Genomic DNA, 17,129 nt, shown 5'->3' with positions numbered 1-17,129 from the left:
TGCAGACGATCGCGAGATGAATGTTTGTACAAACGTTAAGTAAACAAGGACATGAAAATCTTCAATCCACTTGACCTCGATTCCTGCGAATCCGCCTGATTCGTGCCAGCGTCATACACCGATCGATACGCCGAGCGTAAATAAATCACCAAGTTTGGAAACCGAGCTTGCTTACTTACAGATCCACTTTGATGTCAGATGATTACAAAGGTAAACAGACGGGCACCTAATTAGCAAGCCCGCGGATCCTAGTGTGTCTCGCTAATGAACATCGGTAACAGAAGCCAATTTCCGGATTCGGTAAATCGTCTCTCCGTCGACTGTCAGAAACAGTAAATAGACCGGGTACATTTGCAAGTTCAGTGTGAAAGTTGAGCCAGAAAATAAAAGACAAAAGTTCTCGCTCGGCGCAATTGAAGCACAACTAGTGTTTTAAATCTGTAAAGTCCGAGAGCCCTCCCTCCGCAGTGACATAGTGGATGTCCCGTCGAGCACTGAGGCCAATCCGACTCCCTCGAGTGGCGTGCCGTCACTCGCCGTAGCCCGTTTGACGCCATATGCGATTGCCCCAACCGCGAACGATCGTTAATCCTTATCCGCCACGTATCAATTTAAATCCTACTTTCCAGGTGCTAAGGTTAAGTTTCCGACGGGTACATAATACAGGGGAGGTAGTGTCGGAATGGGGTGAAGTCCCAGAGGCGACGTACGGCGCGGTGCTCATCATTTCCCCATTGTCTCGTTAGACAAAAATCAAAAACAAACACTCGCATTCGGGATTTTGGATGTAAGTTCGGATAATTCGCGATGATTTCGAGAGTCGTGCTTAGTTATTTGGTGTGATTGTGCCTCTGGGACAACTCTCTATCAGCGCAGAGTCGCAGACATTACGGACACAACTGTCGGCCTTATTAGATCACCGCATAACATTCATCATTCAGCCCCATCAACATTCTTTTTATTAACACTGAAATACGTCACCATTATTTCCAGTAATTCGCAGTGAATGATAAACTGTTTCGTGAAATTAATTTCCATTCTGATAAATCCATTTGAATTGCTTCGCAAACCAATAGCTGTACAGATAATCACTGCATTTCTCGCCTTGAACAACTTTATTTGACAAGTCTGTCAGTTGAATTATTCTACTGAAACTGAGGGTTTTATCCACTGTGAAGCAATTTATTGACTGAACGTGAACGAACATTTATCTAGAGCTTTCATGTAAAAAAAGTAATTTATTTTCAAAGTACGTCGCTGTGGCAATATCGCCCTGCCCCCATATATCTGCATGCGTTTCATCGGCGTCTAAACATTGAATTACTCGAGATTTCCTCATCCTTTGGATAAATGTAATTCTTTCTCCGAAGATTGCGCTTGCGAGGCCGCTTGGTACGTGACCACAATACCGAAGCCGTTGTCTCCAGCCTCCTTTTTATCTCTATTATTTATTCTTTCGATACGCAGACGTCAGCGTTTGACAACTACAGTTCATGTCGAATAAATTGTCGGTGAAATTGTACGCTCGAGAGTGAGTTACGACTGTGGACGAGGCTCGGCTGTTTTGCGTAGGTTCGGCAGATTTATTGCTCGCTTTGTTTTTAAGAAAATTTGCTTTCCATTTGCAGCAGACCCTCGTTTTTTATTCCGGGCGGTAACTACTCGCGCTCCAGTCTTTAGCACCACTGCCGTTCCGCTCGTAACTACCGAAAAAGTAAAGTGAAAATGTGTACAATCGTCTTTTCCCCTAGAGTTGCCGTTTTAAAAAATACCTACCGCGGCTTGAAGATTATTTCTAATGCCTGCGCTCGAGACGCAATAAACTAGCGCGATGATAATAAAAATGTTCGGCTTATCCCTCGTGTTGCCGCTGTAAATCTAAACGGTTGAATACGAGCGATTTTCTACCTTACCGCCTTTTATTAACGCCAGGATAGAACGTTTTAATTTTAATAAAACTGAACATCGGCACGCCCGACCTATTTGTCAACCTTCTTTACTTTTGCTGGCATAAAATCATACAGTCGCACTCTGCGTAACTACAACTCTGTTCGGGAAGCGCGCGTCCGCGCGATCCAAAATCCACTTTCCAATTGAGGAGTTAAGATGCAAAATCGCCCGCTAATCCCGGCCCGGAGGCGCATGAAATATGAAATTCCCGAAGGCAGTAGCGCAGGATTTAAGCTTTTCTCTTTAAAGTAATAAAGGTGTGTTTTATTTGCGATGGAAAGGATTATGTTTGGGATTTGGAGAAGAAACACGTAGGTGAACCATCGCTCATGTGACAAATTTCTACGTTTGCCTTAACGCGGGGCACCATGCTCGGAATATAATATCAGGAATCTCGCATTGATTTACATACTGGGAAAAGGGTTATAGGTGAGGTAAATTGGTGACGAAAAATTGTCACTGCGATAAATTAAATTGTGGTGAAATAGTGAAACATTGAGTGTAGGGATCGATATGGTAATGACGAGATTGCGGCCAAATTCCGGCAGGGGTGCGTGGTTTGTTCGCAGTGACAAATTGTGACAGTGGTTCCCCGGGGGCTGCAGGTTTGACGGTTCGTTTATGCTACTTTGTGGGATTCAAATTGTAGTTTCTTTTCGTAAAGTAACGAAGCTAACAATACGTGCGGAAAGCGGGCCCCGTTTATTTCTAGGCGCTCCTCGGGGCTGCTCCGGCGACGTGATTTCGCAGCGCAAGCAACTTGCCAATTGTATATTTATGAGTTCACTATTTTGTCGGATTGAATTTTGTTGTAATTCGATTTTTTTTTCTAAGCAAACATGATTGTATCGAATGTGACGCGTCGTCCTCAAACGTGAATAGTGAATAAAATAGAATTTCTTGCTTGACTAACAACGCAGAACGTTCATCTGAATAGAAAATCTCGTGATGGAAATACGGAGGTGACAGATCACTCGAAATATTTGCGATTACTCGAACTGCGCTAGCGTGAGGTGAACATACTATGTATAAGCAAACTAACTTTTGTTCCTAGAACCCTCCGAACAATTTTGCTTGTCGACATAATGAAAGGTATTTTTTAATTTCAAATGAATTTATGTCACTTTTTGTTATGTTGTACACCTTTGTTCAGTTTTAATTTTCTTCTTTGTCTTCTATTTACAGTATTTACACATACATACTGCACAACATACCTACATAATCTACATATATTTATGTATGTATTACGTATTCCCAAAAGGCTAAGGCATCGTGCCACTCGCAGCAATTAAAGGGGTGAATGAAACGAAGTTGTGATGTGACAGTGACAGACAGCCCATCATCCACATCAAAATTGAACCCAAATCCCAGAGTCCACTTCTACGACACCCACTGTAGGAAAGAGGACGGTGAAATTCTTTGCCAGTCACCACACAGGGGTAGTTTATTATACATAGAAGAATGTCAAAAATGATCTCCATGATTCATTTCTAAAGCATTCAGAAGCGGAGTACCGAACGGAGCGGTCACCCGTTATCGCGCGGACGTCCTGTGCTCTTATCCGAAGGAAACAGTACTCGTGTTTTTATTTATGCGCCGCCCACGTCTCTCCAGAATATGCGAATTTAGTTGTATTTAATTTTATCCGAGAGCGATCGTGTTAAAATGGTCTTACAGTTTAGTGCTTCTTTCATTTGCGTTTTTGTGTCTTGTTCAGTGGCTTAGTTACACATTTGAGGTTAACGAACACTGAATTAGTTAAATTTGCGTTGCTACTTGCAAGTAAGTTGTATAACACAATATAAGTATTATGTATATTTTAATCATTAATATTTTAAGAAACATGAGAAAGGAAAGCGATTAAAAGTTGCACCATTTTCATAAAAATACTTTTTTATTAGACGTGTTGTGTAAATCTCATAGTCGAAATGAATTTGTAGGTAGGTGAATACATAATACTAATTTTGCTAAACCGGAATGCATTAAAAACGAAAAATGTTGGTAAACATTTTGGGCATAGTGCAAAAATCTAAGTTGTAACGTTACGTTATGCAACCCACTTACAATTAGCATTCCTTATCCGGGCAACTGGCCTCCAGCTCGACTAGTGGTGGGAAGGGGGGAGTTGGCAAAAATTCCCCTCTAACGAGCTCATTGTTCTTTTTGTTTGGACCTCCTTTGTGAAGGGTTCCGCTGGCAGCATCCTTAATTATCACATTGAACAAGTCTGCGGCTATTTGATTAGTTGTTACTTATTATCAACTTCCCGGATTTCGGAGTGATTTCTGAAATTCTGTCGCACGCAGAATACAAGATGAAACCTTAATTGCGACTCGTTAACTCTTGACAGCAACCTATTTACTGTGTAAGACTAGGCCTGAATAGCCGTCTAACAAAATTGCGGCGGATTAAAACATTTTTTAATAAACGTCTCTTAGAAACTTAAAGATTTTCTTCAAATCTTTTCAGCGCAAAGCTTTTTGCTTCGGCGGTCTCATAAAGAACTTACTTGACATCGTTGCTCTGAAAAAATCTTTCAGTCTGCATACTCAATTACGTAGTCCGGTAATGAGGTACATTCGAAACTAATTTTATTTTCTTCGGGTTCTTTGAGATGGGCCTCCTGGGATGCTGGACTTAAGAGGCCTTATTCCTAAAGACGAGCGTTTTTTGCAAAATAGAACCTTTTTCATTCAAAATTATAAAGAAACTATAAATGATTATTAAAAAAATGATAATGTTCCTAAAAGTACATATCTTAAGCTAGAAAGTCAATTGGTACTACTTTAAAATATGTCTTTTTATACTTCCGAAAAATCAGTTTTATCGGAAGACGTTTTCAATTTTCATAGTGGGATAGCTCGTTTAGAATCGTGATTGTGCTGTTAAAAATATTATTTGGGGTAATAAATGATCACAATCCTATTTGTTATATCCTATACGAGTTAGCTAATACTTTGACATTTTAAGATTTACTTGAAATGGTGGATAAATAACCTTCCGTATCCTCCCCATTTTTTCGATAAAAAGAGGTTTACATTATGTATTTTTCCTGCGATTCCTGCATTTTTTGTAACTCTTAAATAATATTATCCTAAACTAGAACTTCTTATTGACCTATAAGAAAAAAATCATACATATAAGACATACCTTTCTGTCGATAGATATGTTTTTAAAACACCTAAAATTCGAATAAAAGACACTGTGCTAACGCGAGCCCGCTCAGTCTGCGCCGAGCGCTCGAAGACAACGGACCTGCGTTTGATCGTCCGGCGCACCTAGCTTTCGTAAGCAGCTCGATAGTTCCGAGAAGTGCCGTAAACTGCGACTAAACAAATCTTGATCCTTTTTACACCTTATGCAATTTTAGCATTCGACATGCTTTTCATATGATTTTGGATTTTAAGTTATACGTGAAGTTTGTTGAGAGTTTGAATTATTATTATATTTTGGGACCAGGATGAGGTTCTGGTTCTCATGATGATGGAGTCAGGCAGGAGATGTTCAACAGAACTGCTATTCTACTTATCATAACTCCACCATGTTTGGGCTCATTAGATTTGGGCTGATGAGCACCATCGATCTAGATGAGGTCCAAGGTCTCATGATGGAGTCAGGAGGTGGTCAACAGAACTGCTATTCTCCTCATCATAACCCCATCATGTTTGGGCTCATTAGATTTGGGCTGACGAGCACCATCGAACTAGATGAGGTCCAGGGTCTCATGATGGAGTCAGGAGGTGGTCAACAGAACTGCTATTCTCCTCATCATGTTTGGGCTCATTAGATTTGGGCTGACGAGCACCACCGAACTAGATGAGGTCCAAGGTCTTATGACGGGGTCAGGAGGTGGCCAACAGAACTGCTATTCTCCTCATCATAACCCCATCATGTTCGGGCTCATTAGATTTGGGCTGACGAGCACCATCGAACTAGATGAGGTCCAAGGTCTCATGATGGAGTCAGGAGGTGGTCAACAGAACTGCTATTCTCCTCATCATAACCCCATCATGTTTGGGCTCATTAGATTTGGGCTGACGAGTACCATCGAACTAGATTAGGTCCAGGGTCTCATGATGGAGTCAGGAGGTGGCCAACAGAACTGCTATTCTCCTCATCATAATCCCATCATGTTCGGGCTCATTAGATTTGGGCTGACGAGCACCATCGAACTAGACGAGGTCCAAGTTCTCATGATGGAGTCAGGAGGTGGTCAACAGAACTGCTATTCTCCTCATCATAACCCCATCATGTTTGGGCTCATTATAAATATGTGGAAGGTCGTTAATAATAATAAATGTTTTATTAGGGTACCCCTACATGTAAAGAGGGGGCAGATATTTTTTTTCATTTCAACCCCAACGTGTGATATATTGTTAGATAGGTATTTAAAAATGAATTAGGTTTTACTAAGATCGATTTTTGATAATTTTCATATTTTCGGAAATAATCGCTATAACTTTTGAACCATATGTTTAAAAATATGAAAAAAATCACAAAAGTAGAACTTTACAAAGACTTTCTTTGAAAATTTGTTTTGAACTTTATAGGTTAGTTTTTGAGAAAAATACGGAAAACTACGGAACCCTACACTGAGCGTGGCCCGACACGCTTTTGGCCGGTTTTTATTTTATTTTAATACTTTTCTGTGCTATTCATACATAGCCACCCTAGGGGATTCAGTATTGACAGCTTCTTTTTTCTTTCTGCATATATTTGTTTCCGCTTTTAAGTTTATTGTAAATAAGACTGCTTGCACTTACATTGAGATTATAATTACATAATGCTATTAAATTAAATCTAATGAAGCGTTGTTTTATTTCCTAAATCTAAAACCCTTTAAATCGAATATGTATAGTAATGAGCAAAAATTTTACCGCAGGCTTTCCAAACCGACGATGCTTGATCAGCTACTTTTAGAACAAACATGTACACCGTGTCCAATAAGTCCGAATACTCACATTTTACCTCAGTTCTAAAGATATAGGGATCACAAGCCATCAAATTCTTATTTAAACTGAAGAGTATATTCCTTTTAATAAAATACAAGCACAAAGTTCATGAAATTTCCGAAGTGTCTAAGAAAAACAAAGAGGTAAAGTGCCAACAAAATACTTGCTCGGCACGCAGGTGACGAGTTATTTTTTATAAGCAGAATCTGTATGTGATAAAACAGACGCCACGTGTCCAAAATAAACTATTATGGGTACCGAGGATAGATAACGTTCCGGCAACTAGAAAAATGTGCCTAGGTTCCAGAGCTCACCATCGGCCCAGGTGTGGTATGCAGTATGTAAGCGAGGTAAACTACCTTCAGTACTTACAGATAAAAGCGTTAAAATCAACGTTTTTTTCTTTAAAACCAAGGTTTTGGAGAAAAAAATGCCTTAAAGTTAAAAAGGATGCTTGGGAATGAGTATCATGTGTCCCAACAAGACGCACCTCCAGCACATTCGGCAAATGGTATTCTAGCGTAGTTTCAGACTAATTTGGCAGTTTTTTATCCGAAACATGAGTGGCCACCCAGGCCTCCAGGTTTAGGCGTATTAGACTACTTTGTATGGTCATACATGCTTTGAAGACTAAATTTTTATAAAATCATAAACCTAGATCATTTCAAAAAGATTATTGAGAGTATTTGGGATGAAATGTGAAGAAAACGGTGCGTGCCGCGTGTGATCCGTTTGAGAAGCGTTTTAGGCTGGTAAACAAGTTAATGCTGGAGTTATTCCAAAACATTTGTTGTGAATGTAGTAAATAAGAGTGCCATTCATAAAATATAATAATAATGTAGTAACTATTTGTTCATTTTGTTTTATTGGCTATTTGTGCTGTATTCAAACTTATTGGACACGGTGTACATATTTTGATTTTCACCCTTTAAAATGTTTCTAAGACGCAACGTTTTGCAAATTTGGTCACGTCATGCACAGTTAAACTGTGGAATGAATTGTCGCCAGCGGTATTTCCGGACCAATGCGACCATCAAACCTTCAAGAAAAGAGCGTACATCCATCTTAAAGGCCGGCAACGCACCTCCAACACTTCTGGTGCTTCTGGTGTCCATGGGCGGCAGTGATCGCTTACCGTCAGGCAGCCTATCTGCTCGTTTGCCTCCTATCCCATAAAAAAACGTTTAATATTTTTTAAGAAAAAAGAAACCGCCGCCTTTCGGGTTGTGGTGAAAGCTACTTGCGAATGTTGGATTATGTAGAAATGTGTAGGTATTTTTTAAAACTGCTTTTAATGCTTTAATTATTTGATGGCAACACAAATCGATATACGTATAACGCTAAGGTTTGAGGAGTTTCTCAATTCCTCATGAATCCGATTATAAGAAATCGAAGCTTGACAAACTTTGACTTGAAAACTCAATAATTATGCTTAACAAACATAACTAAATAAATGTCACTGTTCTGAACTTAAATGCATGCTTTTCTTACAAAAATACCATTTAGGTTTATTAAGTAGATATTCAATTTCTCGACTTTTTATATTTCTTGCACCTATTAGCTCTTATTGATCTCTGTTTGGCCCAAAGGTTAGCTGGTAGAGAATGCCTTTTGGTATTAAGTTCGCCTTTTGTACATTTTTTTTTTACTGTGCAATAAAGTTTAAATAAATAAATAAATAAATAATAAAAATACCAAAGTCACTATGAGTGTGCCGTTCAGATTTGAGAAGTTCGGTTCTGACCATCATCAGCAGTTCCACTGCACCAAATGTCACTGTTCCGGACGTAAGTGCATGCTGTTCTTATAAAAATACCAAAGTCACTATAAGCGTGCCGTTCAGATTTGAAGAGTTTGGTTCTGAGTGTTCTGACTATCATCAGCAGTTCCACTGCACCAAATATCACTGTTCTGGACTGGACGTAAGTGCATGATGTTCTTATAAGAATACCAAAGTCACTATAAGTGTTCCGTTCAGATTTGAGAAGATCGGTTCTGATCTGACCATCATCAGCAGTTCCACTGCACCAAATGTCACTGTTCTGGACGAAAGTGCATGCTGTTCTTATAAAAATACCAAAGTCACTATAAGCGTGCCGTTCAGATTTGAGAAGTTCCGTTCTGGCCATCATCAGCAGTTCCACTGCACCAAATGTCACTGTTCCGTACCTAAATGCATGCTGTTCCTTTAAAAATATAAAAATCACCATACGTATGCCTTTCAGATTCGAGGAGTTCCCTCGATTACTCCAGGATCCCATCATCAGAACTGGGTTCTGAGAAAAATGGGACCAATCTGTATTCATATACATTCAATTTTTTTTTTTAATCGGTCCAGTAACAACGGAGATATCGAGGAACAAACATAAAAAAATGAAAAAAATAAATAAACATACAGACGAATTGAGAACCTCGCCTCAAATCTGAGAGATTTTTAACCGTCGCCTCAAATCTCTCAGATTTGAGGCGACGGTTAAAAAGTGACACATCATGAGCAGTTCCAATGCACCAAATGTCACTGTTCTGGACGTAAGTGCATGCTGTTCTTATAAAAATATGAAAGTCACTATAACTGTGATAATTTCCGAAAATATTAATATTATCAAAAAACGATCTTAGTAAACCCTTATTCATTTTTAAATACCTATCCAAAAATATATCACACGTTGGGGTTGGAATGAAAAAAAAAAACAGCCCCCACTTTACACTTTACACTAATAAAACATTTTTTTCCATTTTTGCACTTTGTTGACGTGATTGATATACATATTGTTACTAAATTTCAGCTTTCTAGTGCTTACGGTTACTGAGATTATCCGCGGACGGACGGACGGACGGACGGACGGACGGACGGACGGACGGACGGACGGACGGACGGACGGACGGACGGACGGACGGATGGACAGACAGACATGGCGAAACTATAAGAGTTCCTAGTTGACTACGGAACCCTAAAAAACAGAAATCACTATTAAACTATTCTCTAATTTCAAGTTCCTAACTAAAATTTTCCTAATAAATAAAAAAACAAATTGATCCCGCTACAAACTTTCACCCCCTTTTTCCCTCTACTAGGGGTGTAAATTTTCATAATCGATTCTTATCTCTTCGATATTTTGTTAATGCAATCTATACAAATTTCGACTTTCTAGCTTTCGTAGTTTCGGCTCAGCGGTGTTGGTTGTTGAATCAATCAATTAGGAAACCTGAATTTATATATGTACATGTAGACTAATACTATACTTTTACTACATTCATATACCTTATTTACTACTACCATACCATGAATATGAAATTAAATAGAGTCCCCATATAAAATTGAAAATTATGTTATTAGCAATTTAATTCAAAACTATCAAGATTATTCGTGTCTGCGTTGAAACGCGCGTTGAGTTGCCGGTGCTCGCGTACCGAGCGCCAACGCCATCTATCGATGGCCGTTTCGTGAAATTGATGAGCGCTCTAAGGAGTAAGGGGTCTTAAATTAAAAAGTTTCACCGTTTTGCCCCTCTTAATTCAATCCCGATATTTTTTTTTCTAATGGCCTCACACGATTAGACTTGCTTGTGGGATTCAGAAGATCCATCAGCGTTGCTGAAGATGTTTATAAAATCCATAATGAGATATTTTCGGGAATCCCGCGTTGGCAAATTTTAAGGTAATAAACAAGATTACGGCTCCGGGTATAACTCAGAGGAGGCTTCACTTCTGTCGACCTACATAAATTATCTATGAAAAGATGAAATCTCTATCGTAAAATCAGAGTGTTAACACAATACACATGTTATAAATGTACATATTATATATTTCATAATAATTTTTTTTATGTACACATTGTATATTACAGTTATAACATGTGGGTTATGTCAGGCATCTTCTGGGCGAGTTCACTCCATTCGTAGGCCACATCTTTGCCTTTGGCTAGTGTGTGGTCAAGAGTAAGCACATTAATAATAATTAAAAAAAAGAATGTTCAATCGTGGAAGTAGGTATAAAATAGGCTTTAGTTAATCAATGCTTTTTATTTCAAGTATCATTTGGTCTTAATAATATTTACTCTTTCAAATCAATACAAGGGTTGCCTAAGTCGCAAAGGCAAAACGCCATGAGTGGCTCTCTGTACCGCATTTTTCATGAAAGCAAAAGCAAGCCACAGCATTACTTAAAGGTTCTTAAACATCAAAGACGTAAACACTGATTAAAGGTAAATAACGTGTAGAAAAATATTCAATGCCATTTTCAGAAGGTTTTCCTTATTACCTTTTTTGCAGGAATTGTGAAGCGGGCTTTCGTAAGCAATATTTTCGCTTCACATTTCTGGCTTAGTCGGTTTCATTCTTCGTGAACATTTAAATGCGATTTTAGTTTTAACTTTTCCGCGATTCATTAAACTGTTTCTGTAAATTCAACCAATAGATAGTTTTATCTGTTTTTTATCTTGTTATAAATTCCAATTAAACGTTGTATTATTGCAGAACTTCATATCGTCTCGGTCTCGGCTTATTCATAAATATAATACATCTAGGTACTAGTCTCCGTCCGCGTATTCACTCGCTTATGCGTCTACAAAAACGTTATGATCATTTTTTAAACATGTAACATGTTTTACAAATTTTGTAGAATGACATTCGTACTTATGTCTATAAGATGATGACTTATGTCCACAGATGGCCATCCAAAACTGGTGTACACGCATTATGACTCAGAGAAATTTGGTTTTAATATGTCAACGGTAATCAATTACTCCCTGAGAAGCTAAATTCAAACCGGAGCGAACAAATCTCTTTTCTTGTTATTTCTAATTACGCTTTCTTTTACTTTTCTCTTATTTTAGATCACGTCGAAGCCGCGTTTTATCTGAATATACAGAATATATGAAAATAATAGCTTTCTAGTTTAGAATGTCCTTGTCGGTTTCTTTGTTCTGCTTTTATTGTTTTCTCCTTACTTTCGGTCCGTCTTGTATTTTGCCGTTTGATGTTGTTTTCTCTATTTATGAACCTTTTGGTTTTACAAATTATGAAAACAAAATGAATGTTCTCATTATTTGCCACATTGATAAATGATTACTTTTAAAGTACCTACTCCTCGAGATTCAAGCGGTCTTTGGTTGAGGCGTAGTCATCAATGCATCACTTTAGGCCGAAAATACTACACTAAGGTTTATTTATTGGTTTTATCTGGAACTTTACAGTAAAACGTTTTAACCCTTTGTGTCACAAATTGTTTATTGGAATAGAGACGTAATTTGTGCAGTAGTATGCAAATGAGTAAAACCAGTGAAAGCACTTAAATGATTTTGTAGGAAATGTATGGATATAGTGGTTAATATGGTTGACCACCAAGCCAAAAAGACCTAAGTACTTTTATAAGATCTGTATTAAAATTTTTAGCATGGATTATTGAAATTTTAAAGTTGTATTTATTGAACTTTGCACTGAAGAAGTTCCGGTGAAAATCTGCCAATATCATCGTTTTCAGGCCTATGCCGGCTCCACCCGTACAAGCTACGCTAGCCCTATCTTTGTAAAGTGTGCATGTCCTCCAACATCATTAAACTAAAGCATGTTATGGAATTTGATCTTGAATCGTTTGCGGGCCTGAGTTAACTCCAGTCGTACAAGATACACTTAGGGCTAAATCGATCTTTGTGTCCCCCCACATCAAACTAAAGCTTTCCATCTCTTGCAGATCTGAGCAAGGTCCACCCGTACAAGCTATGCTTAGGGCAGAACTATATTTATAAGGTGGGGGACACTAAAAACATCAAAGTAAAGCTTTCAATCGTTCGCAGGCCTGGGCCGGCTCCACCCGTACGGCTCGGGCAGCGGCAGCGGCTCTAGCTGCGGCAGCGGGCGGCGCGCGCGCAGCCGAGGGCTGTCCGACTCGCCCGCGCCCACCACGCCCACCTCCACCGACAACGCCTCCGACGCCACGCTCACCGACTCCGAGCTGCCGACGGCGAGGGACTCCACTCTGCTCGTGCAAAACGGTGAGACTCACTGTACAATACAATACAAATACTCTTTATTGCACACCTCAATACAGGAAACAACATAGTAAGTATAAACAACAACTTAAGAGGTAAAACAAGAGGCGGTCTTATCGCTAAAGAGCGATCTCTTCCAGGCAACCTAGGTAGCGGAGAATAATAAATTTAACCTTGTAAGTAGGTGTACTAAATGTAGACTTAGAGGAAATCTAGCACAAACTATACTACGCAAAATAATATACTACAAACTTAAAAATAAAATACAATACATAAACATACAAATACATATATATAATACAAATTACACACGCTGTACTATAGTTTTAACTACATAGGATTTATCTATCTAGGACCCATAGTACTTTATGCATGGATACTCGCACATCCATTTGTCAGACCTCCTTCGACGTCACACTCATCGACTCCGAGCTGCCGACGGCGAGGGACTCCACTCTGCTCGTGCAAAACGGTGAGACTCACTGTACTATAGTTTTAACTAGGATTTATCTATCTAGGACCCATAGTACTTTATGCATGGATACTCGCACATCCATTTGTCAGACCTCCTTCGACGTCACACTCATCAACTCCGAGCTGCCGACGGCGAGGGACTCCACTCTACTCGTGCAAAACGGTGAGACTCACTGTACTATAGTTTTAACTAGGATTTATCTATCTAGGACCCATAGTACTTTAAGCATGGATACTCGCACATCCATTTGTCAGGCCTCCTTCGACGTCACACTCATCGACTCCGAGCTGCCGACGGCGAGGGACTCCACTCTGCTCGTGCAAAACGGTGAGACTCACTGTACTATAGTTTTAACTAGGATTTATCTATCTAGGACCCATAGTACTTTATGCATGGATACTCGCACATCCATTTGTCAGACTTCCTTCGACGTCACACTCATCAACTCCGAGCTGCCCACGGCGAGGGACTCCACTTTGCTCGTGCAAAATGGTAACATTTGCAATAAATAAATAAAATAAATAATATAGGACGTTCTTACCCAGATTGACTGATGAGGTGGGGCTTGAGTGATGTAGGTAATCACAAGCCTTCTTGAGCTTACCGTGGGACAGTCAATCTGTGTAAGAACATCTTTGACTCAAGAACAAATATCTGTGCTCATCACACAAGTAAATGCCCTTAACGGGATTCGAACCCACCTCTGCGGCATAGCAGGCAGGGTCTACCCGCTAATATTGCATTCTTCAAAAAGAGATATAAAAACTTTAAACAGATCTCGATTTAGAATCTTCTCTGGGCCCAGCGAAGTCATAATAGTTAGCCAAACTGAAACATATTTGAGTACCATGAGATTTTGGTAGTAGGTTCGTATAAGGTACCTTATAAGTACGATGCTATGGCGCGACTACTCGAAGCGGGTCTTGGCCTCCCACACCAAAGATCGCCATGTTCGGAAGCACTAGACTGGATAGAAAAGACTTTTGACGGGGGTCCAAAGCACATTATTGTCTATTCGACGGCGTCGGTTACGCTGAGGGTTTTTTCTGCTCGCCTCTTCACCTCAGCGAAAAGTACCTAATGGATAGATGTTGCCTTACAGGATCGAATGGATTTATCCGAGTTCTAACACTCAAAGTTACCCAAGTAATAAACTATGGATTTAAAATATTACAAAGGTACCTCTCAAAAATATTATGTTGATGCACCATCATGATAAACATCGCCAATTGATACAGGAACTAGTGCCTCGAATATGTAGTTCAAATAATGTTACATTCACTTATCCTCGTTTCACATGTCGACATTTATAGTAAATCGTCGTAACTTTGATTCAATGTTTATTTCTCTTTACACTCGCTATGTGAAATCTGAACGACACTTTGTGTTTGAGTGTCGACTTTCGTGTTACATTTAACGTTGTTGTTTTCTCATAAATGGCTTTATTTTGTACTTATGTTTGTAACACTTCAGATCTTATTTTTATGGCATATTGGGTGCACAAATACAATATTGTGTAGGTAGATTTGATATTTTTGACGACTAATCTGGCTTATTAAGAAGTGACCCGGACTTCCGGTACGGGCGCCATCTTAGCGGTATCGTGTCGTGAATAAATTCTCCTTCTTTTGCTCATTAATTTTGTTTAAAGTGTAATATCGATAGCTTATTATGCAGTAAACTAATGTTATAGTGAGAAGCTGATGAAGAATTAATCTCGAAACGCGTTTAGCCCCTTTTTGTCGTCAACGGCCGATAGTCCACGTGCCCTTGTAAAATCTAGCTATCAATTTACAAGTGCCAACTACCAAACACTGTCGTACTTACCGTACCAAAATCTAAAACAATTAGCTTATATCACCTTGACACTGGCAAAATAGTCCCACCAATGGGACTGAGGCCATTTAATTTTAAAAATCTAATCTAAGAAGTGACCCCATCTACAGCAAAATTTGTCAGTCATCAACTCATTTTACTGTGCTGTCGAAAACGCAACTCTCAACTTCAAAAACAATACACTTTTTTTGGACGATCGTGTTAAAAATACGCTCGCCTGGTCTCAGCGGGATAGTATTATAATTGAATAACATAACAATAATGACATCTTAATGCTTGGCCCTCCTGTTAATATTGAATTCACTTTGCAAGGTTTGCTCTAACCCAAACTTACCATTCAGTTAGCCAGAGGTTAAAATTTATACGCCGATTCATGAGCAAAGAGATCAGAGCAATTGCTTTGACTTTGAACGAGTATCGACGCTGCACTCACGTATTTAAGGCCGGAGAGGATACGCTAAAAGTGTTTGCGGGAATGCAAAATGAACCATGTGATAGCTTTGGAATCACATTATGGCGCAGTGGCACAGAGCCTGGCCAACTGGAAGAGATATACATACAAATTGTTTGTAGCTGTGCAAACTGTGAGTCATACAAACACTAAATTATTCGTTACTACACCGAAAACTCTATTTTATTTACTCTATGTTATCCGTAGTCTAGTATAACTAGAAAGTAGTAAAAGTAAATTGATGCCAAGTTTCGAGTTGGTCCCTCAAGATAACAGGTATAGAATTGACAGTTGATTTTGATCGATGATACTGAATAATAAACATTACACAGTAGTCATTTCGATTTCATGTATAATGTTTCACAATAAGTAATTACCTGGCGTCGATTTGACGAAAATGTGTCACTTGGTGAGACAAATGGGAACTTGAAACTCTTCCAACGTTCAAAATTCCGCTTACATGATTTTAAAATCGTTAGGGAGCTCGGCTATCAATGAGCAAGAGAGGTTCAATAACATCTTTGCGTTTTCTGAAATAAATAAATAGGTTTATAAGTATTACGATTTTAACTAACCACATGTATGGAGCGACTCGCTCATTCGTGCGACATGTTTGGTGAGAGTTGACTAGATGATCAATCTCTAAATATCTGAGTGTTATTTTTTGTTAACATGTGTAATGATGCTCATCAAAAAATGTTTCGTATTTGCAAGTTAATCGAGATTTATTTCTGAACTTCTTTGATGGAGATCCAAACATCTTAATGACGAGGTGTATGCAAAGCTTCTTTAGATATGATAGATTTGATTAACAAAAATGTCTCTAATCAACATTAAGTTGGTGAAGAGATATCAACTCTAAGCGTGAAGTTTTTGAGTTGATTCTGAACGTGGATTGACACATTGCCTATCGTCATTATGAACGTTCAAGGCAAAGTCCCTATTAAAATACCTTTTACACAAAACTTTGCCAAAAATGTTCATATGATAGCAATATTTTTCCTACGTTTGATGAATATTAATACCAAATTTATTAATATAGTGAAAATACTCGGTCTCGGAGATTAGAAAGAACAGAATTTAAGTGTCATTTTTTACAAAAGTAGCCTTTAAAAAGCCGGGTACCTAAAATAGTTAACAATTTTTAACATTAATACAGCTGCAGAAAATCAGAAGGGGATAAAACATGCTTACTGTGAACGCGACGTAGTCCTTTCTAGAGCTTGGCTGCCGGCCCGGTGACACAGAGGGCCTCGCTTACGTAATAGATTTTTATCGCATCGTTCCGCATGAAAATTGGATAGGAAATCCAACCGAGACTCGCTTTTAATTTGCCTACCGTTCTATAATCGTTCTAGATTTCATTGAATGCAATTTAATTGGAATTCTCTAGATGTGTTCGATTAGAATCGATTGCTTTAGGACGAGCGAAATTCGTATTAAACGTCGTGACATCTGGCTCAGACCAGCTAATAT

At 38.9% G+C, this 17,129-nt stretch overlaps 1 protein-coding gene across 1 annotated transcript in view; it reads left to right on the top strand.

Annotated features, from left to right (window-relative positions):
- LOC125228560 (teneurin-m) overlaps positions 1 to 17,129 on the top strand; it is a 357,099-nt gene that overhangs the window by 85,003 nt on the left and 254,967 nt on the right. Inside the window, 1 exon segment of the mRNA XM_048133171.1 lies at positions 12,697 to 12,894. Coding sequence (XP_047989128.1) covers positions 12,697 to 12,894 — 198 coding nt within the window.

This window comes from Leguminivora glycinivorella, chromosome 8 (assembly GCF_023078275.1).
Source record: "Leguminivora glycinivorella isolate SPB_JAAS2020 chromosome 8, LegGlyc_1.1, whole genome shotgun sequence".
Classification (NCBI taxonomy): domain Eukaryota; kingdom Metazoa; phylum Arthropoda; class Insecta; order Lepidoptera; family Tortricidae; genus Leguminivora; species Leguminivora glycinivorella.
Note: the sequence above shows the minus strand (reverse complement) of the source record. Positions and strands in the feature narration are given on the sequence as shown.